Below are 24,696 nucleotides of genomic sequence, written 5' to 3' on the forward strand. Positions count from 1 at the left end.
CGTTGCCTCCGGGACATCCATCGCACGACCCGCTCTCGACGGGAGACTGAGAGAGAAGGCGGGCGCGCGAGAGAGAGGGGTGCGCGCGCAGCTGCAGCGAGTGAGGAGAGCGGAGGAGCGAGCGAAGGGGGAGGGGGTATAAGGCGCGTTACTGACACCGATATCAGCGTCGCGTCCGTGGCTTATTCGATAGAGCGTCGCGCTATGGCCCGCCAAGTCCTCTTTCTTTTAAAGATAGAGAGAAGACTGCGGACGCCGCCGACGGCGGTGGATGGTTTGGGGTCGCTTATAAAGTGTATTCACACTTAAAAACTAAGGCATTCTTGTAAATAAGTTTTTATTATTTAGGCTGAAGACGCCGCCCGGGTCCAAGGACCTCGAGCTGTCATCTGAAGCACCACAACCATATTCGACAGAGAGTTGGAAGGGACAGGCATTAATCCCCTCTTCCCCCACCTCACCCGGTGAAAACTGCCGGACTTTGAATACAGTTTATTTATTCATTCAGTTGTTCGAATTCAACGTTCCAAGTCCACCATATGTGTTCATAGGTCAATTATATAACAGTACGATACATTGTCATCTGCACCGTTCATTTGACCGTGCGTGCATGCTTTCATTCGTTGGTCTGTTCATCTGTCCATCGGTCCTAGTGTCCATCCGTCCGTCCTTCTGTCCGTCCATCCGTTCATTCGTCTACCTGTCCATTCATACATCCGTGCTCGCGTGCGTCCTTCCTTAAGAGTATATTTCCACCTGGTGTTCTGTGCCAGTGAACAGTGGGTCACTTCTGTGCCGGTGAACGAGAAAGACGAAGACAAGCAACCCGTGCCAGCGGAGACGTCCTTCTTTGTCTCCGAGATTTTTCACAGTCGCGCCCCTTTATACGTTCTTTCGAACTCTTAGCGCGTGACAACTGGTGGAGTTGCTGGGTACCCTATGCACCGAACCCCTCCTAGTACAAGAAGCTCCAGCCCCATACCGGTGGTTGCGCCTGTTCACCGTGCTAGCCGCAGGATCCCTGGACTGGACCCTGAGTTCGGACTTCTTTCAGAGGAGATGACGGCCCCAACTATTCCAGGCAGTGCCGTCCCAAGCGGCTCCAACCCAGCTGGTATGGAAGGCGCAACGCCATTGCAATATACACTGTCCAAACCACGAACGCCGAATCCCTTTCATGGTGCTGTCCATGAGGATGTTGAAGATTGGCTAGTCCACTATGACTTTGTTGCCGCTCATGACATGTGGGATGACGCAGACAAGCTCCGACATGTCTACTTCAGTTTGAATGACAGGCACGTGTTTGGTACGAAAACCGGGCAGGTGTGTTCACGTCAAGTGCGGACTTCAAACGCCGGCTTCTCGAAACGTATGCAAGTCCCAGTCACTGAGAGCGAGCTGAACGTGAACTCTAGTGCCGTATGCAAATGCCAAATTAAGGCGTAGCAATGTATGTTGAGGACATGACGCGTCTTTTTCGACGAGCCGACCTTCACATGTCAGAAGAGAAGAAGGTGCGATACCTGATGCGTGGAGTAAAGGAGCAGTTGTTCGGTGGTCTTGTACGCAGCCCCCCCCCCCCAAGGCTACGTCAGAGTTTCTTGCTGAAGCCGTCCTGATTGAAAGCATGCTTCGGCAACGGACCCAGACGTACGAGCGACAAGTGAACTTTGCTTCTGCTAAAGACTACATGGGTGGTTTTGGGGCCCACATCGACTTCTTCCGAGAGCTCATACGCTCTGTAATTCGGGAAGAACTGCAGAAGTTATCTGTACCGTCAGCGCCCACTGTCAGTACTTTGTCCGGCATCGTCCGAGATGAAGTTCAGCAGGCACTACGAGAACCGTCTTGTCAGACAGAGCCGCGGCCCCTAAATGACTTCCCTCGCATGTCGTATGCGCAAACTCTGCTCCAGCCAGCACCACCTTTGGCTCCGCTTCCCACCGCGGCCCCTGCCATGCTTTCGGAAGACCAAACTCTGCTCCAACCTGCGCCACATTTCACTCCGCCTTATACCACAGCCCCAGTCATGCTTCAGGCAGTCCAAGCGGGCCCGTACCTCAGTGAACACCGACAGATTCCGCGAAAATCAGACGTGTGGCGGGCCCCCGATCGACGTCCCTTTTGCTATCACTGTGGTGAACCTGGGCACATCTACCGACAGTGCACTTATCGACAGCTGGGACTTCATAGTTTTTCGGCCAACTCCCCACCTTCTAGGTTTGGCCAGCGGCCTCCGGAAATCGCTGACTACGTTGCTCAGCAGCGCGGATTGACATCTCGGCACCACTCACGCTCTCCATCACCACGGTGAATCCCGCCGAATCATCGCACCTATGCAGGCGTGGCGCAGGGCCGGTCACCTAGCCCGCGTCGGGAAAACTAGCCTCAGCGACCTTCAGGGGCAAGGCCGCTCAGACTGGTCATGCTCAAAGCCCCCTATCGACGCGGACTGAGGATACCGACGATACATCGACAACGACACCACTGGCTAATTGCGGAAGAGTTTCCTTAGATATTCCTGTTCTGCTAGATGGTCGCGAAGTCAGCGCTTTAGTGGACACTGGTGCGGAGTATTCCATAATTAGCGAAAAGCTGGCCGCCCTTCTCAAGAATGTAACGACACCTTGGAACCGAATGGCAATTCTTACAGCTGGCGGGCATATCGTCACGCCACTCGGTATGTGCACGGCCAGATCGCGAGTCCATGGTTGTACGTTTGTTGCCAGTTTTAGCGTTCTCCAACAGTGCTCTCGAGACCTGATCATTGGCATGAATTTTCTCAAGGAGCATGGTGCTATAATTGACATTCGACGACGTCTAGTCACTTTCGCGACCACAAACGCCACAACAGCTTACGCCGACCCCAGCCACTCCCGAGTGTCTCTTCGCGTCGTCGACGACGCAGTCACGTTACCACCCAATGCAACTGTTGTGGTTCAGGTGGCGTGGTACAGAGTGATGCACGGTGAAGCAGTCGTAGAAAGCAATCACTTGCTTTTGCTGTCTCAGGGTGTCTGCGTAGCGAGAAGCCTTGTTGACCTTCGTGATGATCACTGCAACGTTTTTGTCCCAAACTTCAGCTACGAGCACCAACACCTTTTCCCTGGAACTGTCATCGCCTACGCCGACCCAGTCGCCAATGTCACCGAGTGTTTTTCTTCCGAGGCCATCGGCACTGTGAAATGCCTTTCCGCAGCGTCGACATCAATCCAACACTTTCTGAAGCGAACAAGCACCGTTTGAGCGAGCTGTTGCTGGAGTTCCGCACATGCTTTGCGTGTTCTTCGAAGATACGTCAAACACCGATAACGAAACACCGTATTATTACCTACGACGACGCGCGTCCCATACGGCAGCAGCCTTATCGTGGTTCGCCAACGAACGTCATGCGATTCGAACGCAGGTTAAGGAAATGATTGAGGATGGCGTGATACAGCCTTCAAGCAGCCCTTGGTCATCACCAGTCATTTTTGTGCAAAAGAAAGATGGCACGCTTCGCTTTTGTGTTGACTTCAGAAAGTTGAACAATGTCACAAAGAAAGACGTGTACCCATTGCCGAGAGTCGATGATTCTCTGGACAAGCTGCGACGCGGGAAGTATTTTTCGTCCGTCGACTTGAAAAACGGTTATTGGCAAATAGAGGACGATGAACGTGACCGGAAAAAGATCGTTTTTGTAACGCCGGATGGACTTTATGAATTCAAAGTGCTCCCTTTCGGCCTCTGTAACGCTCCAGCCACATTCCAGTGAATGATGGACACCGTCCTGGCAGACCTCAAGTGGAAAAGCTGTCTCGTCTACCTCGATGATGTCGTTGTGCTTTCAGAAACGTTTGACGAGCATCTTCGTCGCCTTCGGAATGTGCTCGAAGCCATTAGATTCGCCGATCGCACACTCAAGCCTGAGAAATGTCCTTTCGGCTACGAATAATTGAAGTTTCTTGGTCATGTCGTGAGCGCCGTTGGTGTTCGGCCTGATCCTGACAAAACTACTGCTATGACCGCTTTTCCACCTCCAACTGACAAGAAAAGTCTTCGACGGTTTCTGGGTCTGTGCGCGTATTACCGGCGTTTTATTGAAAATGTCTCTAACATTGCAGAGCCATTATTGCGCCTCACGCGTGATGACACACCATTTGTCTGGGCTGACGACCAGCAGACTGCCTTTGCGGAACTACAGCACCCGCTCTCTTCCCCTCCCGCGCTCGGCCACTTCGATGAAGATGCTGACACTGAAGTACGCACTGATGCCAGCAATATTGGTCTTGGAGCTATTTTGGTACAAAGACAAGATGGCATTGAACGGGTAATAGCCAATGCAAGTCGCACACTGTCTCGCGCGGAATCTAACTATTCCACATCAGAAAAAGAATGTCTTGCGGTCATTTGGGCAATTACAAAGTTTAGGCCATATCTCTATGGAAGACCATTTAAAGTGGGTACTGACCATCATCCTTTGTGCTGGTTGACCAATCTACGAGACCCTTCAGGACGATTAGCACGATGTAGTCTGCGCCTACAGGAATTTGATGTCACCAACGTGTGCAAGTCAGGCAAAAAGCACGAAGACGCCGACACGCTATCACGAGCACCTCTTCAATCCACCAGTACTAGCGCAGAAGAGGACGGCGCCTTCATGGCAACTGTCAGCGGACCGGATCTGATGTCTCATCAGCGAAATGACGCCGATCTAAGAATGATTATAGATCATTTAGAAGGTGGCACCGCGCCCATTCCTCGTCCAATGTCGCGAACGTTGCCATCACTTTGCCTTCGAAACGGCGTCTTATACAAAGGAACGCTGGTCCTGGTGACAGATCTCATCTTTTACTCGTGCCTAAAGCCCTCCGCGATGACGTCTTATTAGCTTGACACGACGAGCCCACATCTGGCCATCTGGGCTACTCGAGAACTATGGATCGGGCGCGAAAACTCTACTACTGGCCTAAAATGTCTGCCTGTGTCAAACGCTACGTAAAGGGGTGCCGTGAATGCCAGCGTCGCAAGACACCACATTTAAAGCATGCAGGTCATCTACAACCGATCGATCCACCACGTACACTGTTTGAACAAGTGGGGAAGGACCTCCTAGGCCCGTTTCCTTTGTCTTCTTCTTGCAACAAATAATTTATTGTCGCAACCGATTATTTGACGCGTTACGCTGAGAGGAAGGCGTTGCCACGAGGGTCCGCATCTGAAATTACCAGTTTTTTTATGCATCAAATTGTGCTACGGCATGGCACCCCGGCATATGTTATCGCTGATCGAGGGACATCATTCACAGCGAAACTCTTGGATGATATCTTCAGGTTGAGTTACACAACCCATCGAAAGACCACTGCGTATCACTCTCAGAGTAATGGTTTAACAGAAAGGCTAAACAAAACGCTAGCCGACATGATCTCTATGTACGTGGATGTGCAGCACAAAACGTGGGACGACATCCTGCCGTACGTAACATTTGCGTATAACACTGCAACGCAGGAAACTACAACCTTCACGCCATTCCGACTGGTTTATGGTCGAGATGTTAGAACTATGCTGGACGCCATAATTCCATATGAGGACATCGACAAGCTCGACCGATTAGCCCCCGACACCAATGAGTACATTCAGCGCGCTGAGGAAGCACGTCAACTGGCCCGTGTGCACATCCGAACTCAACAGTGCGCAGATGCACGGCGGTACAACATCCACCATCGAGAAGTTAATTATGAACCTGGTGATCAAGTTTGGGTTTGGGCACCCATTAGGCGGCGAGGTCTCAGTGAGAAACTCTTGAGGAAGTACTTTGGACCTTACAAAGTACTCAGACGTCTGAACGACGTGAACTACGAAGTGGTTCTAGACGGACGCTCACCATCATCCCAGCGCAGGTTACCACGCCCAGAGACTGTACACGTAGTCCACCTAAAACCATACTTTACGCGGTGATGCGAATCTTCTTCTTGTGCCAGTGAACTCTTCATGTGAACAGTGAGTGCCGTTTATTTCCGATTGCCGGGCCCAGGACTTATTTTCTCTCGTACACTAACGTTTTTAATATTTTTATGTTACCTACTTCAACTTACTGCTGTGCGCACTTTTATTTGAGCATCGGGTCGATGCTCTCTTGGGAAGAGGAGTAATGCCAACTGGTGTTCTGTGCCAGTGAACAGTGGGTCAGTTCTGTGCCGGTGAACGAGGAAGATGAAGACGAGCAACCCGTGCCAGTGGAGACGTCCTTCTTTGTCTCTGAGATTTTTGACAGTCGCGTTCCTTTATACGTTCTTTCGAGCTCTTAGCGCGTGACAACATATATTAGTCGAACAACTTCAACGTAGACATTATGAACCTTAGGAGTTAGCTTCGCCCAATCGTCATCATTCACTTCGTAGAGATGCGTAGATTTTTGAAACCCTGCTTCTGAGGAAGAAGGCATGAAGAACGCGACTTGCCCGTGCTTGGATGGGCTGATATTCAGTCGTCATTCTTTGTTGTCTCTTCATGTCGCTGTACTATAAAGAAGGTTAAAGTATGTAAACTCAGTAATGATTTTCTAATGCGGTGATAAGCATGGTTTACTTTGTTTCCGGTTCCTTAATTAACTCGCTCTTGAGTACAACACTTAACCGTCAGTGCCCTGTCTTTTGCGCGATATCCAGACTAGAGTAAATAAGTTTGATGGCCTTAGTCAGAAAACTCACGTTAAAAAGGAGGCGATGTCCTTCTTACTGCAGCTCGAAAACGCACAACTGTTCTTCCCATGTTTTCGGGGGCTGCTCATTATATAACCATCCTTGCCCGAGCAATCCTTCGCTGTTCTGTATCCATCGTGATCGGCATTCAGCCTGTAGAATATGGCACCATTGCCGTTAGCAATCGTCTTCAAAAAAAAAGTAGGGGGCAAATACTGTAGGCAATGCTCTATCGAATGGCTGGGTATTTTCATATACATGTATATGCCATCAAAAGAAACGGCTGTAGCTCCGCGATACGTACTTCATTGGGTACTACAACAAATCAGATTTCAACTTTTGTTATGTATAGAATTCGTAAGCATGATCTTTAGTTTTTATGCATCTTGTGATGTTCCGCAAATCACAAGATCCAACATAAATCTGTAAGCTAAGTCATTGTTAGCAAGTGGTGTCACGTAATGTTAAGCCATAAAAATAATTCCATTTATTGTTTGCAAAATTCAAACAGAAAGGAAAAGGCGAATCTGCGTGGCAGCTGCAGCAATTATCACGATGATGATGGCAATTATAATCAGAAAAATAAAAATATTTGGTGCCGCTCATTGCGTCATTTCTTAAAGGGACTGTCTACCACTCGTAAACTTTTTTCTGATTTTGGCGCAAATAAAAAGATCGTTCGTCTAATCGGTGGCAACGAGCATGTTTTCATGCGAGAAAAAATGAATTGCAATTTCAACTTGATTTTGAAAGTCGATAAAAAGTGACCATGAGCGTCACCCAACAGCGAATGTGGTCAATCTTGAAAGGCTACTGGTAGAACAAGAAATCGTCGCAGGTAGACTTATTTTGCCTAAAAACAGACACGTTTTCTTGAAGTTGTTTTTGTGTACTTGAGGCACCTTTAGATCGCAGCAGAAGCCAATTTTTGGTGTGTGTTTTTTTCTCACGCGTTCAAATAGGCACCCAGCGGCGCCGCCAGCGGTGTTTTCGCTTACCCCGATCCATACATACTGTCCAAGATAGATCCCGACACATACCCGCCAGAGTGCAGGCTCTGCGTCACTAAAACAGCCACCCTGTACCACATGGTATGAGAATGCCCACACAATCCACGTCTACAACCTAAAGCACAACACCACACTATAGGGTGGGAGGCAGCTCGGTCCAGCTCCGATCCGAAGACCAAACAGGCCCTCGTGAGACGAGCGAGGACAGCGGCCTGTGCCAATGGGATCCCGGACTAAGGATCCCACTGACCGACAATCCTTCTTCGGTCACAAATAAATGTTTTATTCTCTCTCTCTTGCCTGCATGCCTGCCTGCAAACAGCGGAGAAACGCGACCATGGCGTCCGCCGCCGCTTATAAGAACTTCAAAAAATGTTGTGTATGCCTCAAATGACCACTAAGGTATTTGCTTTATTAATAACCAAACTTCATGAAGCCTGTAAAAACCACTTGCAGTTTCAGTTATCGTCTTTTACAAGCACCGACCAGTGTTGTAGGCATTAATCCCACTGATTGTAGGAGACATAACGCGGACAGAAAAATTTTGTTGTAAAAATTTCTATGCACTTTCCAGAGAAACGGCTGCAAGGTTAGACACATCTAACGCTTTTTATTGCCACACAAAACAGGAAAGTAATGAAGGACGGTAGACAGTCCCTTTAAACATGCCTATGACTTTTGTCTTGGCACTGGCGCATACAAACAAGGCAAACAAAAGTAAACATTAAAATAAGAACAGGATTTATAACTGAAGTTGAAGGAAACTGTTTTGAATCTATTTGCGTTCTCTAGACGGTTGAATGTCGAAAGACACAAGTAATTTAATGAACAGGACTACGCTATACTTTATTTTACGTGGATTTCTCTGTACACAACACAGCAGCTCAGAGCTCAAAATTATGGTTAATAAATATCAGTAAATGAGATAAATGATGTTAAGTTGCGCGAGTGCCAGGTAGGGCCATAAAAGTTCGGAGAAATGGAATCGGCTTTATGGGATAATTTACAATTTAAATTTAACTGTCAGATAATGCATCAGCATGAAGATGTAAATGTACTGTTGAGCTTATGGTCAGCCTAACCTATATGACCACAGCCGGACGAACTATCCAGGACCTATATGTTCTGTTTGACTCTGCTATTCGATCGTCAACATCCCAGCCCACAATGCTTTCACATCTGACGCGAGGCAGTCACATCGAAGGACATGCACTTATTTCATTTATTCGGTATTTTATGCATGTATTTGCGTGCTTCTTATTCTAATGGGTCTCATGAAAACTTGTGTGTACTAAATAACAATGTACATACGAAGGACAGTGTGAATTCTCTATGAGTTCCCAATATTATTTTGTATATGTAAGCACGCCTACAGCCGTCACCGTCATCGTGGATGTCATCCTTCTCAGGCTGTGTTTATGCCCAGTGCAAGGCGAAGACCTCTTCTAAGATATGGCCATGTGTTGCGCCAGCTTATTCTATTAATCCCTGTGAAATGCTCAATTTTCTTTTACCTAATTTAACTTGCTACCATTCTTGCCATTTTTTCCTTCCGGTGGTACCCACTTTCTTGTTTTGAATGGCTTCCGGGTGTAAATCTTACCCCTTACATGTCCGGCCCAGCTCCACTTCTTTCTGAAAGTCAACTAGAATATGACCAACACCCGTTTCTTTTTTATCCGTTTAACTCTCTTTAGATTGCTTATTGTTACGCCTACCATTTGCCTTTTCATTGCGCGCTGCGTAGTGCTTCACATGGCGTTGTTTTTTGTTAGCCTGCAAAATTCAACTACTACGTTCAAAGCGCAAGTAAGCAATGATAGTACATTTCTGAGGTTAGGACTGTTAATTTACTCTCCAATTAGTACGCGTGTTTCTGGTGGGCTACTACCTCTGTTATGTTTCGACTCAGAAAACACAGTACATTCTCAGTCAGGTGCCGGATCACGAACGGCATATGGGCGGTGCGCCCCTACTGCCTATAGCCGGTAAGAGCGGGCGCAAGAAAGAAAAAGAAAAGGAGAGAGCCACCGCCTCTGTCACGCCAGCCTGGCACCTGGAGCCGGCATCAGCTTACGCAGACCCGTTCAACGACGGGCGCAAGCGGAAAAAAGAGAAAAAAAAGAAAAGAAAAACAAAACGCCGCCTTCCCCTCCTCGCCCGTATCTTGCCACGAAAAATTTGACTTAAAATCCCGGTTAATTCTTGTCCCGGCTATTCTGAAGGTCACTTCAAATCTGAGCGCTTTCTCAGGGACACGGCTACGGAGCCGCGTAGAAGCGGCCATAATTTGACTTGATTTCCTGCCTGCGGGCGTGTAGTCTAGTCAGGATCCGACTAAGACTGTACGTATGATGAGTTGCGTTTAAAACGTTAAAGCACTTACAGATGAGCGATTTCGTGAGCCGTTGTCTGCACACCGGAGAATGTGGCAGGACGGTCGAATCCTATGGCAACTTTGCCAAACATGCAGGCTCTGGCCATATTTGCCATCCCTGGGAACAAATAGTTACGAGGTGACTTAAAATAAACACAAAAAATAATATGGGTCATTTTTACGTGTAACTAAAAGAGTTCAATTTCAATATGCTAGCAACGCGGGCTTGTTGGTACGTACACACGGTTCTTTTTTTTTTGAACTTAGTGCTGGCTCTCAGCAAAGGGCCTATTGAGGAATGACTTTTGGGACGTCCAACTTCACATGTGAATTACCTAATATTGAGGAATGCGATACGGTGGCGGAAAACATTCATTTACTTTAGAAGGAAATCGCGTAGTCGCAAGGTTATAAACGCATCAAATGAGAGGCGAGGGTGGAGGCAGTGGGCTTTGCCTTAATTGCGCTTCTATAGCTCATAAAAGTTGGCAACCTAATGCTTAATTCGACAGGCTTGTTCCACTCTGCAAAACGCGAAAATGATAGTTTTACAAGTGGTGGTGTTTATTTTTGTTTTTTTAAATACAAACGTATTACAAAGCAGAATCCCAGATCCAACGGAGACATGATACTCCTATGATGATTTCAAAAAAAGTTCGATTCTCAATTTTATAAGAGTAACCAGTTCTGGAAAATACATAGAAAAGAAGTGTGTTGTACAGTTGCTACTTACCTAAAGTACTGCCTTGGTTCGTCCCGTTTTTAATTTTAACCAGACCGGCACTAAGCAAAACGATAAGCATAGTATGCAACACATGATCACAGCAATCAATTTTCTGCCTCATAACATAACAAATAAAATGTCTTTTATGAGCGTTAAATGCTTTTTATATATAACAGCTATTATGGCAACACCCAACTAAAAACATGGTCATGCTCGATGTATTTAATTGACCTGATTGCCCTTTCTTACAGTTACTGCTTACAAGTAGTAACGCATCAATCAGTATCAATGGGTCTCCACAATGTTTTCTATTCTACAAACCAGGTGCTATATGAATACCAAGCCATGCTCCACACTAGTAGGTGGACCGCGACTCTCCGGAATCGAAGGCGCCAGAAGCCCTAGAAGAAGCACAACTAAAGTTTATTACCTTTCTCTCCTTATATACGTGCGAATTCGGACTGCAATGCATTATTCGGTGATCGTTCATTGCAAGCAAGAGGCTTTACATAAATCACAGTAGTAATAATAAGCACGCTCATCATTCAATATGAGCTATTAGGTGAAGTAGTTTTCGTAAATACTGTCAATATCTCTTGTCCTCATCCTACACTCTTGAAGCCTGCTCACTTCGTCTAATTATGTCCCCTTCGATACAGAAATCGAGTCTAGGAGACGTTTGACTGAGCAGCACGTCAATCAATCGGTAATAGCATTTTCTTCTTACCTTATATGATGAAGATCACAAAAGCGGCACAAAGTTCAATAAAACATATGGCATGCAGTTTATCAAATAAGCCTAATTTATGAAGAACTCTGAAAAAGATCGGTTTTTCTCCACGTTACCGTCTCTGTGCTCTAAATGGTTCGGCAAACGTATTTCATAATTACCTGACTGCCAAATAGACGACATCGGCCAGCTTGTGTACTTTACTATTGTTTGCATGTTTCCCTAATGCAGCCAACGTTTGATATATCATAACGCGTCCATCTTGATGTAGATTTATATATGGTGGTGTTTCCTGAAAACGAGACAATCTTGTCGTCATCAACGTACGAAGAAATTGCAACGGCTTTCTCAGTACCTTCAATCCTTCGATAGTTGTTAACCCTATGCGAGCGGGTGGTTCGAGCTGTTGCAAACGAAGGCTCACCTGCGAACGTTAAAGTGAAGAAATCTGTGCGTTAATTCATAGCGATAAATTAAGTAATTTAAGTAAAGATGTAAAGATGTGAAATAATACCAGTGTGGTGTCCTATCACAGCCAAAGGCGCTTTCAGTACAAAAAAACTTTATGTTATCCAGTACTGATTCATCAGTAAGAGATAACATATCTAGGCCTAGGATGTCATAATGGCGTACGTATATAATCGTTCCGAAGTGGGAAAAGATAAAAACTTTTTTTCATGGTAATAGAATGATTCCCAAATGTCCCCTATTATCCAATAGACATTTTATTTGTAAATGTGCGAAGTTACTAAGATATGCATTAACGGTACCATGACGCTGCCTTTCGGACAGTTAAATACTTAGAGGCAAGGTCTGTTACTATAGAAAAGAAATAGGAATTTGCGTTCCCCCAGCGCATTTTTTCATCAAAAACATTCCTTGAGCAGCCCATCATTGGCAATGCCTAAAATACCGGTGCTCCTCTAGTATAAGAGACAGATATATCTTTTTAATTCATCGTATAAAGACTAAGTTAAAATATTTTCTTAGTTTATGCTAAGAACTTGCTCTTTCAGAAATCTGTAGTGCGCTAAATAGAAAATAGAAAACGAACGCTTCAATTTCATTTTTCATTTTAGCACCATACATTCATGCCTGAGGGTCACTGCGAAGTCACAAATTTGAAGTTTTTTTGGGTTCTTTAATTCATATTGGCTCAACTAAACTCTGAAACTTAGTGCGTGAAGGCTGTGAGTCACGCAAAACACTACGTATATAAGGTTTACTTTAATGAGTTTTGTAACCACTAGTGGGTGCCATAATAATCTTTGATGTGACAAGGAGTTCTTGCGGATACTTCAATATAGCGTCGCCGCCTGTGGTTTCCTTTCGTGCTTTTTCGCTCTTACCGAACGTGACCTCGTCGTACTAGCTTTAAGTTTAGCTGTGTTGTAATTGACTCACACGAAAATTTGTATTTCTCGTTAAGGTCTGCCTGTCATAATAAGTGGAATCGGAACGATTTTGCACGAATAAACAAATTAATTCGCTTTAATATCATTCGTCAACTAAATACTATCAACGCCTTAGCATGAGCAGTTCGCTACGTATATTCTATGAGCACGTAAAATAGCGTAATATTTCATACAAGGCATTAAACGAAAAGCACTCAATGCAGGAGATTTACTTGGCGAAGTTCCGTGCAGTGGTGCGACGACATTGGCATGAATCATGTCACATAGCATCTGAGCTTGATAAAAAAGAACCTGCTGTTGCTGGGGGAGTTGGGAACGTCGCAGCAACAGAAACAGTCCCAAATACTGTCGCTACAGTGTGGTTATTGAAAATCCCGCTATAGTCTCGAGCACAGACTACTCCTACAAACTTAATTTTTTGCAAGTGCGAGGCAGTTCTGCAGGCCGAGTTCTTTTATGCTGTCTTACGCTGTCATCAGCGGACCTAGCTTGGCCTAAAGCTGAGAAGAATACTGATAGCAATGGTATCATAATCATATTGAGCGCCTACTCGCGCTTACGCCAAAAAGAAGTAAACTTGCTTTGCAGTACGACCACTTTGATGAAAATACGTGCGATGCACTTTTGGGTTCCATGCTATCGTGAAAAATAGAAAAGAGAAAAGAAGCCAGTGATAAATAGAAAGTGAGAAAAATAAAGGGGTGAATAAAAATAAAATATGAAAGAGGACAAAAGAAAAGAGATAAACACGTTGAGATCTCGAGCAAGTATTAATTCGCCTCAAATATATACCAAGATTGAAAAAATGCAAAAAAAAAGAAACGAGAGCGCGAGGAAAGAAATAAGGCTGCCTTGTTTCGTACTTCTTTAAACATAGTGCGAAGATGCCTAATTTTTAAAATAATATTCTAAGATAGTCGACTTCGTAAGTTCTAGTTTGCGGCATCATTAGGTGAAGTGGTACGAAATATGTACGTTTTGCAACTCATCCGAAAAAATGCCATCCGGAAACTTAGCCCTTATACGAGTATAACTATGTTTACGTCGGTTAGTTTGCCTGTGTAGCACCGGTGTAAAGATGTCACTGCCTTTTAGTTTATGTTAAACATGCGCCAGCTTCGCCTACTGAGAAAACACCCCGTCAATTTTCCTCTCTTCTCTTACCGCGTGCATAAAGAGCATAGCATAGGCAACTCGGTCTTCAGTTCCGTTGCCGAAGTAGCTGGTGTGCTTGAGACCAGTGATGAAGTGCGTCTCCACCGTATAAAATTTTGGGAGAGCTCGGTTTTCTGTAAACAAGAAAGCAGCACAAAGGGCGTTTTTGGCGTAGAACTCCTTACTAGATATAGGTAAAGACTTACTGATTTTTTGGTAGCGTTGTTCATTTTTAAAACTGTTATCTGAAAAATACAAGGCGGACAAGTATCGCTACAAATGTTCATCTTGCGCATGAATGGCGCTGTTATTGTCGGGATATTTTGTGTCGAAGAAACCGCAAGGAAGATGTCACAACAAACTTGTCGTACAAATGGCCTTGTTAAATGGTATATGCCATATCTTTACAAAAACAAATTTCTTACCAGAATATGGTCTTGATGAGTAGTATGGGCTTGAAGCACAGGTTTGAAAACTTTGACATTCCTCAAAGAAAAGTGCACTCAGTCTAACTGCTAACTCCTTCCCCACATTTTCACTACTTTTGGCGAAGGTTGTTGTGCTTCGTTGCTGGTTCATTAACAAGCGTGACTGGAAGAAATTCCAGAATCATTCAAAGCTTTCCATTGACTGACGCCCCGCCGTGGTGAACTAGTGGTTAGGGTATTCGGCTGCTGAACCGCAAGTCACGGGATCAAACCCCGGCGGTGGCGGCTGCATTTCCGATGGAGGCGGGAATTTTGTAGGCCCGTGTGCTCAAATTTGGGTGCACGTTAAAAAATGCCGCCATATCCACGAAGTGAATGATGATGAGTGGGCGAAGCTCCGGAGGTAAACCTGGTAAACCATGAATCCTCCGTACATTTTGCCCACTCCATTTTATTGCAACGCTCCCCCTAGCGTACGTCGCCGCACTATATCGAACGATGACACGCGCCATATGTGGCATCATTCCTATTTTATAACACCTCGCATCTTTCATAATCAAAAACACGTACCGCCGTCTAGTTTATAACATCTTGCATCTTTTGGACGGACGGACGGACGGATGGATGGACGGATGGACTTATGGATGGATGAACGGACGGACGGACGGATGGACGGACGGAATGATGGACGGATGGATGGACGGACGGACGAATGGACGGATGGACGGATGGATGGACGGACGGACGGACGGATAGATGGATGGATGGATGGATGGATGGATGAATGGATGGATGGATGGATGGATGGATGGACGGATGGATGGACGGATAGACGGACGGACGGACGAACGGACGGACGGATGGATGGACGGACGGATGGACGGACGGATGGATGGATGGACGGATGGATGGATGGACGGACGGACGGACGGTTGGACGGATGGATGAATGGATGGATGGATGGACGGACGGACGGACGGATGGACGGATGGACGGATGGATATGGCTGTACCCTTTAGATCGGGCGGTGGCTAGCGTAATACTTAGAACTGAACGAGAGGTGGCTACATACAGGGGACGCACAGCCCACGCCTTAAGGAGCTTCGCTCCTAAAAACACCAGGAGGTCGAAATTTCCGGAGCCCTCCACTATGGTGTCTCTCATGATTGTATGGTGGTTTTGGGACGTTAAACCTCACATATGTATCAATGACTCCTACGCCACGCAAGGCAATGCAGCACCATCTCGAACATTTCACAAATGCTCCTCCTACTTGCACTTTACCATCTCTTGGTCGCTACAACTGAAGGGGGCAAATAACCCGACGGAAGTCGCCGCAAACGACATGTACATCGACTGAGGGAACAAGTAGAAAGTCGAGAAATGTCATTAAAAGTTGTGTCGTGTTGCCTACCAGTTTGTGAATCACCCTAACAAGGTTCTTCTCCGTGCCGGGAAAACCATGCATGCTTCCCACAAACATTAACGGTTTCGTAAACGCAGCAGCGGAAACTCTACCAACACAAATCACTGCATGACAATGCTACGCCCTTTCTTAGGTGTTCAACTAGAGCCGTATTAGCTTTCTTTTTTTCTTCAAGGTATGTGGAGGGGAAGGGGGCTATATCAGCACTGTGCATTCAAATAATAATCTTGTATTCATTAAATAATGTTCTCACTCTCTCACACACACATGCGCACGCACACGAGGCAAGGGGAGACTACGAAAAGCTTGCAGCTTACCGACGTTATTCACGACGTCATATGTCCCAGGTGTGACGTCAATTAATGATAGTCGGTGCGCCAATCTTTCCTGTGATGACCGTTCCCAAGTCTCGCCAGGTTCGATCCTGTGAGTGTAGTTCACCATACCTGTCTGATTAAAAAATATATATAATGGAATCTTCTACTAAGCCACGGAAGCCTTGAAAAAGCGAAACTGGAGAATTTAAAAACTAATCTAGTTGTTTCTTGATTCCTTGTAGGCTTTAGCTGGGTGAGGCAGGTTGTTTATACGTTGCTATTGCATCGTTGCTAGGCTTTAGCTCGGTGGTGATAAGTTGTTTCTAAGTTGGTTCTCAGCACACGGAAGCTCGAGTTACGCCACAGGTAGTCACAGACACGACATGGACACGATGGCCGTTGGTGTTGGCCTTTTATCGAATTGCGGTCTTCTCGCGGTCACAGTTGCCCTTCGTGTTTTTCTATTATTCTCTCGTTGTACGTACTCGGATCTTCGGGTATTTGGCGTGCCACCATTGCTTCGCAGTCGTTTGTCGGGCCAACTGTTGTCTTTTTGCTTCAGTATGAGCAGCCTTAGACTTACGTTCACGGCTGGCATCTTCGAAGTACACGCGTCTTCGCCGCCTCTGGTTCTAGGCAGCTCTGACTGGGTATACTGTTGATCGGCTTGACGTTGACGCTGACCATTCTGCATAGCATCGAGCTTTCCTTTCTGAAGCGTGGCGTCTTCTTGAGGGGAACGAACTATTGCAGGTCCCCTGGTCGGACCCATGGGTCGTTTTGTGGTTCCCACTGAGAACCAGAATGGAGGGGGTCATGGGTCCTTCTGTAGTTTCTACTCAGTACCACTGGTGGTCGCACATTTTGGGCTACAGCTGTTGCTTTCTTCATTTTAGTGGGCCAGTGGTAAGTAGGAGCTTTGATGGACTAACTGTCGTCTTTTTTTTAGTTTTAGGTTACCACTGAGTCCCTGGTTAGGAGTTGAATTGACCTGTTTCTGTGGCACAACCTATAGGACACACGAATCACGGATGCCATGGATATCTTCACCATTGCACAGTGGTTATAATATCGAAATATTTCCGTGAATTAACAGGTCATGTCTATTTTCGGAGTAGCTCTTTTTGTTGACTTGTAATTAAATATGATGCTCGTCAAACATCGTCCGTAGTATTACGCACAAATAGATGGGAACGGTTCCTTAATTAAATCATTTATAAACAGGCTGTCAATGTGCAGAGGTAAAGCCAAAAGCTCGTTTTGGGATGGTGGTAGAGAAATAGGCTAGGGTTGTTGTGCGTGGGTGTGTGTTTCCACATATATCAATATAAACTTGCGTTGATTTCGGGAGATTTTTTTATTTTTCCTGGCTATACTGATACAATTAGGAGTTATAACGCTTTTACTTGAGAATGTTATTTACTCAAAATAGTTATCATAATCGTCAGCCTGACTACGCGCACTGCAAGGCAATGACCTCTCATGCTCTGCCTATCAAACCGGTCTTGTGCCACGTTATGCCTACGAACTTTTTATTCTCATCGGTCCACCTAACTTTCTGTCTCCCGTTCGTGCATTTGCCCTCTCTGGGAATCCAGTCAGTTACCCTAATTACCACCGGTTATCCTGCCTACGTGCTACGAGCCTGGCCCATGTATGTTTATTCTTCTTGATTTGAACTAAGATATCCCTATTCTTGCTTTGTTCTTGACCCACTCTGTCCCCTTCTTGTCTGTTTAAATTAACACCCATAATTTTTCTAGCTGCGTCATCCTCAATTGAAGCTGAACCTTCCTCTTGAGGGATAGCGGTAATATAAAACAAGTCTTGATTAGAGAATGCTTGCCGTATGTGCTCCACCCCAACCTTATTCTTCTATAGTTACTTCAACAATGTTGTTTACTCACGATGTGGTAGCTTCCTCCACCTAGGGGCTTAAGGATGAGCGATGCTAGTTTCTCCTTATCCTCGAACAAGTGTCTCTCGTAGTGGGGACCTTGAACCTGCACATAACTTCTGTGAACATTTTCTCAGTACATTTTGAAATAATTAGCATGCATTCATACGGCTCTCTTTTACACGCTTTCACCTTGTACTTTTTACGTACGGTGAAGCTTTGCACGTCTGATACTGCAGCTGGTGAAAAACTGTTTCGCGCGAAAAGTGCGTCATGCAAGACATCCAAGCCTTAGGAAAGCTTATTGGTCATTGTATGTGTGCTCTACAAAAAAGAAAATAAAACATGTTTTTGATGAAAGGATCGACAATGCCGCTACATAAACGACTGTTCAGAAGCCTTAGAGTTACGTGTGATCTCTAGTGAGCACAGGAGAAATGTAGAAATGCGTACAATTTGCAGGTGAGGACAAGTTTACCCTTTCGCGCGCGAGCCGTTTTCTCAAACGAAAATCATCGCTCAAGCTGTGTGTTTATGTATACGTTGAATGTGACGTAGACAGCGTGCGCAAATGTGAAGAACGCTGCGGTTTTTGGGATTAATTGTGCGTGCCATCGTTTGGATTGTCAAGACATTCGAAATGAAACAGAAACGACCCTAATTTTGTGCTTGTGTGGAAATCCTTGCATTACCCCCGTTGATTTCGTAGCTAGTTCCTTCAGCAGGTTCTGCCCGCCCATTTGGTTAAACCATTTTTCTTACTGCATTCTACATACACTGTCTTAGTCTTTGCGGAATGTTGCCTCTCTCACAGCGTAACTGTCACTAGTCTTCGCACAGAATGATTATACGGAATAATGGTAACATCCCCCTCGTGTGCGCACGTTGTCTACGTCACATTTTAAAAGATACAATTTCAGACTGTCTGCTCATCCCATTTCATTTCTGAACAGGGCTTCTGAGGGGGAGCCGAAACATGTTGCTTTCATGCTGACTTTATTTTTGCTAAGAAATTATGTAGTTTGGCTTCATGTCTTTCCTCGACCGGACGAGTGTCCGTCCAACTCTTGTTATCAATTTGCAGATATAAAATTAAACATAAAATGACTCATTGTGAATTCGAAAAAGCGTATATTCCCCCAAATCCCCTCTAAAAAGCGAATTGTGTGAGTTCCTGTTCCTGCGCACTTCGAGTTTTGTCTGAGAATAGGGGAGTTCATTTTTTTCAGATGTAATAAATGCTAGCTACGCCACCTTCAGTGGTTAGTTAACGTATATAATCTTCCCTAGGGGTTACAACGTGCGTGCTCCAGCGAAAAGCTGCATTATAAGGAATCGGAACTGGTTTCGCTATTCTTTTGGCATGACTAACACATGGTATATCTTGGTTTCCACTCATCCGGTGAAACGATAGTGCGCTGGATCAAAGAGCACATATCATACCACCGCAAAGGAAACAACAGCTGAAATTCCCCTAAATTATCAGAAAAGAAAAAGAAAAGAAAAGTGCCGCCCGTAACTGTCTATCTTGAGGATGACGCCTCAACAGATCGGCACTGTAGGCCTGTGTGCTAGATTTGGGTGCACGTTAAAGAACCCCAGGTGGTCTGAATTTCCGGAGCGCTTTGCTGCAGCGTCTCTCATAATCATATGGTGGTTTTGAAACGTTAAACCCTGCATATCAATCAATCAATCAATCAATCAATCAACAGGTCGACACAGAAATGGAGTAACTTGAATGAAAGGGATAGGAATTAATAAAGAAAAGTAGGACAAATTCGATCCACATCTCCAAGTGCGTGCCTGAACCACCACAACACTGAACCGTCCATTTATGAGACTGGCCGTATTGCGAAGCGTTATCACTATACGCCTTTATAGATTTTACAGAAGTCAGCATTCCTTCGGTGACCCGTGCACACCACACCAATGAGCGTCCGCATCACAGCGTAAAGGCCACTATGTTGAAGGAACGAAAGGGCAGACACTGTTATTTTTACAGCCGTCTGAGTGCAGCGTCTGTCGATGCCACTAGAAGGTCAGACCAGCCCCGCTTCTGCGCTTGCACTTTGAAACGCGTGGGCTCTCTTGCTTTGAACGGGAGGTCAAAGGCAGACCCATGGACGACGGGCTTGTTCCACCGACTAGCAACAAGCACTATGGAAATAGCCGAGTGGCCGAGTGATCTTCTCCTTCTATAGGTCTCTATCCTTAAGTTACAGGTCAAGAAATTTGAAAGTGCTCAAATTCTATTGTGGATTGAAACAAGAACGCAACCTAAGTAATATGCACAAAATTTATGAAATAATTTTAGGTGTGAATACACTTTATAAGCGACCCTAAACCATCCACCGCCGTCGGCGGCGTCCGCAGTCTTCTCTCTATCTTTAAAATAAAGAGGACTTGGCGGGCCGCAGCGCGACGCTCTACCGAATAAGCCACGGACGCGACGCTGATATCGGTGTCAGTAACGCGCCTTATACCCCCTCCTCCTTGGCTCGCTCCTCCGCTCTCTTCGCTGCGCGCGCACCCCTCTCTCTCGCGCGTCCGCCTTCTCTCTCAGTCTCCCGTCAAGAGCGGGTCGTGCGATGGTGTCCCGGAGGCAACGCTACCATCAACAACGAATGCAGTACAACCGAATGCTAGCACTGCACCCGTCGTTGGAGGTGACGGTACCGCGGTGGTTTCGCCGACGTTGAAGACAAGGCGGCACTGTGAAGGGCTCGTGAGACCGAACGTAAGCGGGCGAAGCGCGCAGCGGATGCCGAACTGCGCGCTCGGGAGCCCGAGTGCAAGCGGGCGAAGCGTGCAGCGGATGCCGAACTGCGCACTCGAGAGGCCGAGGACAAGCGGGCGAAGCGTGCAGAAGATGCCGAACTTCGCGCTCGCGAGACCGAGGACAAGCGGGCGAAGCGTGCAGCGGATGGTGAACTGCGCGCTCGCAAGGCCGAGATGAGGTGTCAGCATCGAGCCGCGAACGCGGCCCAAGAAGCGGAACAACAACGCAAGCATCAGGCGGAGAAGGGCGATGAAGGCCTGCGTCAAGACGCCGCTCGCAATCGTCAACGGCGAGTGGACGTTCCCGAAGCCGTTCCAGCCAGTGAACGTGCCGCTCGGGAGAGGGTGCGAGCCCTGGACTTTGCTCGTCTGGACGCGTCGTGAAGTGTAACTGAATAATACTTCGTATATAACGTATCTGTGTACAAGTGCTTCATGACAAACAACACTTAAATTAATTAATTACACTTTATTCATCATCATCAGTAATAAAAATCCCAAGCATTTCCCCGAGGGTGAACATGGTTAAGTGCGAATGCACGGGGTGATTGATGCTATGAGGGGGATTAAAGTTAAAATCCGTTGGCATTCGCCAGTGAGTTAACGTTAACTTCCCCGTGTGATCAAATTGCGATTCCCAGGAACCATTACACCATAAAGGCACCATAGTGTGATTAATAAGTATATTAGTGCGAATTAATAAATACCCCTTATAGCATCACCCCGTGCATTCGCACTTAACCATGTTCACCCTCGGGGAAATGCTTAGGAATTTTTGACTATCTACACGAAAATTAATACCAGCAAATCTACAAGGCTCCAGTATAGGAAGCCCCAACGTCGTTTTTAAATTTTGTAATTTATCATGGTTAGCGTTTTGTTTTAATCTGCTATTTTCGTCTTGACCAGAAGGGATAGGACTCTTAGCTGAATTTACAACTGTGGCTTAGGATATCATTCAACATGTTAGGCTGACAGAGGGCCCAATCATACAGCATCAAGTTCAGGTACATGATAAGGCATGGGCACAATTATTTGTCTGGGTTTTTGATGGGTCCGGCCACATTTACGCATGCTGATTGCTAGAACAGAGAAATCTTTTCAAAAATTTTGTGGGGGATGTCCTATGGACTACTCGACAATCATTCTAATACTTCACGAAAGTATTTTTAAAAAAACTTGAAGATCTTTTTTATACTCACGTATTGCTCGGCAGTGCCATTTGCTGTTACATCTAACAGAAGGACTGTGTCTGCAAGAACTGAAGCTTTATTCAGATTAAGAGAGTATCCGTCAATGACCAAGATTTTTTCCGAATTCTCCTGCCGATTTTCGTACACTTGGGGGTAAACAATGGCACTCTTTTCATTAGAACTGCCTGGATGACTTGTGATTGGGTAGGCCAGAGAAAGCTTGACGAATAGGGTCACTCTTGCAATTCCTGGTACGGAGTAAGTGTTTCAATTAATAATCGATGTTAATTTCTTTCACTTGAGACACCAAACAACCTCATTTCGAGACCACTAAAGCTGGGTGTCTGACCCTACAGTTTGTATATTCTGAGATAAAGGAACAATTTTTTCTCAATAACCACAAATGGCATACTGATTCATTATGCCAACTCTTAACAATATTGTTACTTTTACAATGTTCCTAATAATGTATCAATTAAACCTTTGGTATTAGTAAACAGAATATTTCTATTCACACGTGGTATTACACAGTGTTAATAGACAGAGAATAAACAGCAGAAACATGCGAAATGTTTGTTATAGAATAACAAGAAATTATCAAAAATGTAAATAATGTAATGTAAATAAAAAACTTTGAAATACAAGACCTTCACACCAGGCCTTCACACCAGGCCTTCACAGAACTCGCAGCACAGACACTGCGAAAACTGGAAGAGCGGTCTTTCAGAGCCTTTTCTAAACTCTCTGAGTTACTGCTGCTACTTGTCGGATACCCACTACATCATGAATAATGTTCTGGACCCCAAACATGTTCTGGACCCCAAACAAACGAAACACTATATTTTGTAACCTTGTTGAGGAGTTCAGTGATATTTATAAAGGTTCTCACAAAGCGCCCGAAGTACGCACAGAGCCCCAGAAATTGGCGTAGGTCACGCTTATTTGTGGGCACGGGAAAGGCGGCAACGGCGCGAGTTTTCTCCGGATCTAGTCGAATGCCGACATGGCTCACAACATGAACAAGAAACATTGATTGATTGATTTATATCTTGGATTTAATGTCCCAAAACGACCATAAGATTATGAGAGAAGCCATAGTGGAGGGCTCCAAAAATTTCGACCACCTGGGGTTCTTTGACGTGCACCCGAATTTGAGCACATAGGGCCACAGAATTTTCGCCTCTACTGAAAATATAGCTGCTGAAGCTGGGATTCAATCCCGCGACCTACGGACCAGCAGCCGAGTACCTTAGCCACTAGACCACCGCGGCGGGGCGACCAGAAACTTCAGTCATTCGTATTCAAAATGGCATTTATCAGGTTTGAGAGAAAGCCCCGCTGTTATAATTGCCAGAAAAAGTGCCTGAAGGCGCTCGATGTGTAGTTAGAACGTGTCTGCAAAAACTACGACGCCGTCAAGGTAAACCAGACATGATTTTCGTTTGATTCCCGTGAGAAACATAGCCATCATTTTTCGGAAAGTAGCTGGTGCTGATCATAGACAGAAAGGCAAGACTTTAAACTCGTGCTGGCTGTCGGCAGTAATAAAAGCCGTTTTTTCGTGGTCGCGCTCGTTCACTGCAATTTGCTAGTAGCTGCTACGCGAATCCATGGGGGAAAAGTGCTTAGCATTGCGTATACGATCCAGTGAGTCTTCTATCTGGGGTACAGGGTAAACGTCCTTTTTGGTGACCTTGTTTAATTTACGGGAATTAACGCAAAAGCGCAACGTGCCTATCTTCTTCTTTACTAACACAACTGCCGAAGCCCAGGCACTGGTAGATGGCTGGATAACGTCGTCCTGAAGCATCTGTTAGACTTGGTCACGTATAGCGTCTGATTCCTTTTGTGGTGCCCTATGGGCATGTTGTCGGATGGCTCTCTCGGTGGGTTCCGTAGTGATACGATGCTGGGCAAGTGGCGTCTGGTTAACCCTCGACGTAGTAGCAAAGCAGTCTCGAAATGAACCGAGTATACGCAAAATTCTTCCTCCTTGTGCCAAAAGTAGACCCTCGTTCACATCGAGAGCGTCCGCGATGGCCTCGTCAGGGGGGTTAACGTCGACGAACCTTGGGTATCAGCAAGTTCTTCAAAATATGCAATGGCAGCTAGTGTATCTCGTAAGGTGGAGATACACGTCGCTTATGTTCGTGATTAGAGGAGCATGTCTCTTGTTAGGTTGAAAGATTCCTCGGGCAACGCAGATTCGTCGTGAAATAAGGAGAGACTAATTGGCCTCCGTATTTATTGTGTCAGACACGTCCTGTCCCACTTATACCTTGACAAAGAGGCTGCTTCGAGGCGGATGAGTTAGAGAATCGTCAGTAACCTGGAGCGCTCTTTTCAAGAATTGCGTACCGTCCGTTGCAGCACTAAAAGGATCCTTGAAGGACACAAGTAATTCACGCAGGTCGATGACTGCGCCGTATTCACAAAGAAAGTCCATTCCCAAGATGATTGGCCGCGAGCAAATGCGCAATACGAGGAAAGACCACGTAAATGTCGACGTACGTATTCGAATGCGCGCCATGCACATACGGCATCACCAGATGGCCACCTGCCGTGC

General features: G+C 45.8%; 1 protein-coding gene across 1 annotated transcript in view; it reads right to left on the minus strand.

Moving 5' to 3' along the window:
* Positions 1–24,696, minus strand: part of LOC119159988 (venom metalloproteinase BumaMPs1-like) — a 47,990-nt gene that overhangs the window by 17,727 nt on the left and 5,567 nt on the right. Inside the window, exons 2-11 of the mRNA XM_075888392.1 lie at positions 22,140–22,378; positions 18,170–18,265; positions 16,263–16,395; positions 14,298–14,336; positions 14,101–14,225; positions 11,877–11,945; positions 11,683–11,813; positions 10,801–10,850; positions 10,077–10,185; positions 6,690–6,833 (exon numbers count right to left, since the gene is read on the minus strand). Of these exons, the coding sequence (XP_075744507.1) occupies positions 6,690–6,833; positions 10,077–10,185; positions 10,801–10,850; positions 11,683–11,813; positions 11,877–11,945; positions 14,101–14,225; positions 14,298–14,336; positions 16,263–16,395; positions 18,170–18,265; positions 22,140–22,378 (1,135 nt within the window). The remainder of the gene's footprint in view (positions 1–6,689; positions 6,834–10,076; positions 10,186–10,800; positions 10,851–11,682; positions 11,814–11,876; positions 11,946–14,100; positions 14,226–14,297; positions 14,337–16,262; positions 16,396–18,169; positions 18,266–22,139; positions 22,379–24,696) is intronic.

The sequence above is a fragment of the Rhipicephalus microplus genome, chromosome 3, assembly GCF_043290135.1.
Source record: "Rhipicephalus microplus isolate Deutch F79 chromosome 3, USDA_Rmic, whole genome shotgun sequence".
Taxonomy (NCBI): Eukaryota; Metazoa; Arthropoda; class Arachnida; order Ixodida; family Ixodidae; genus Rhipicephalus; species Rhipicephalus microplus.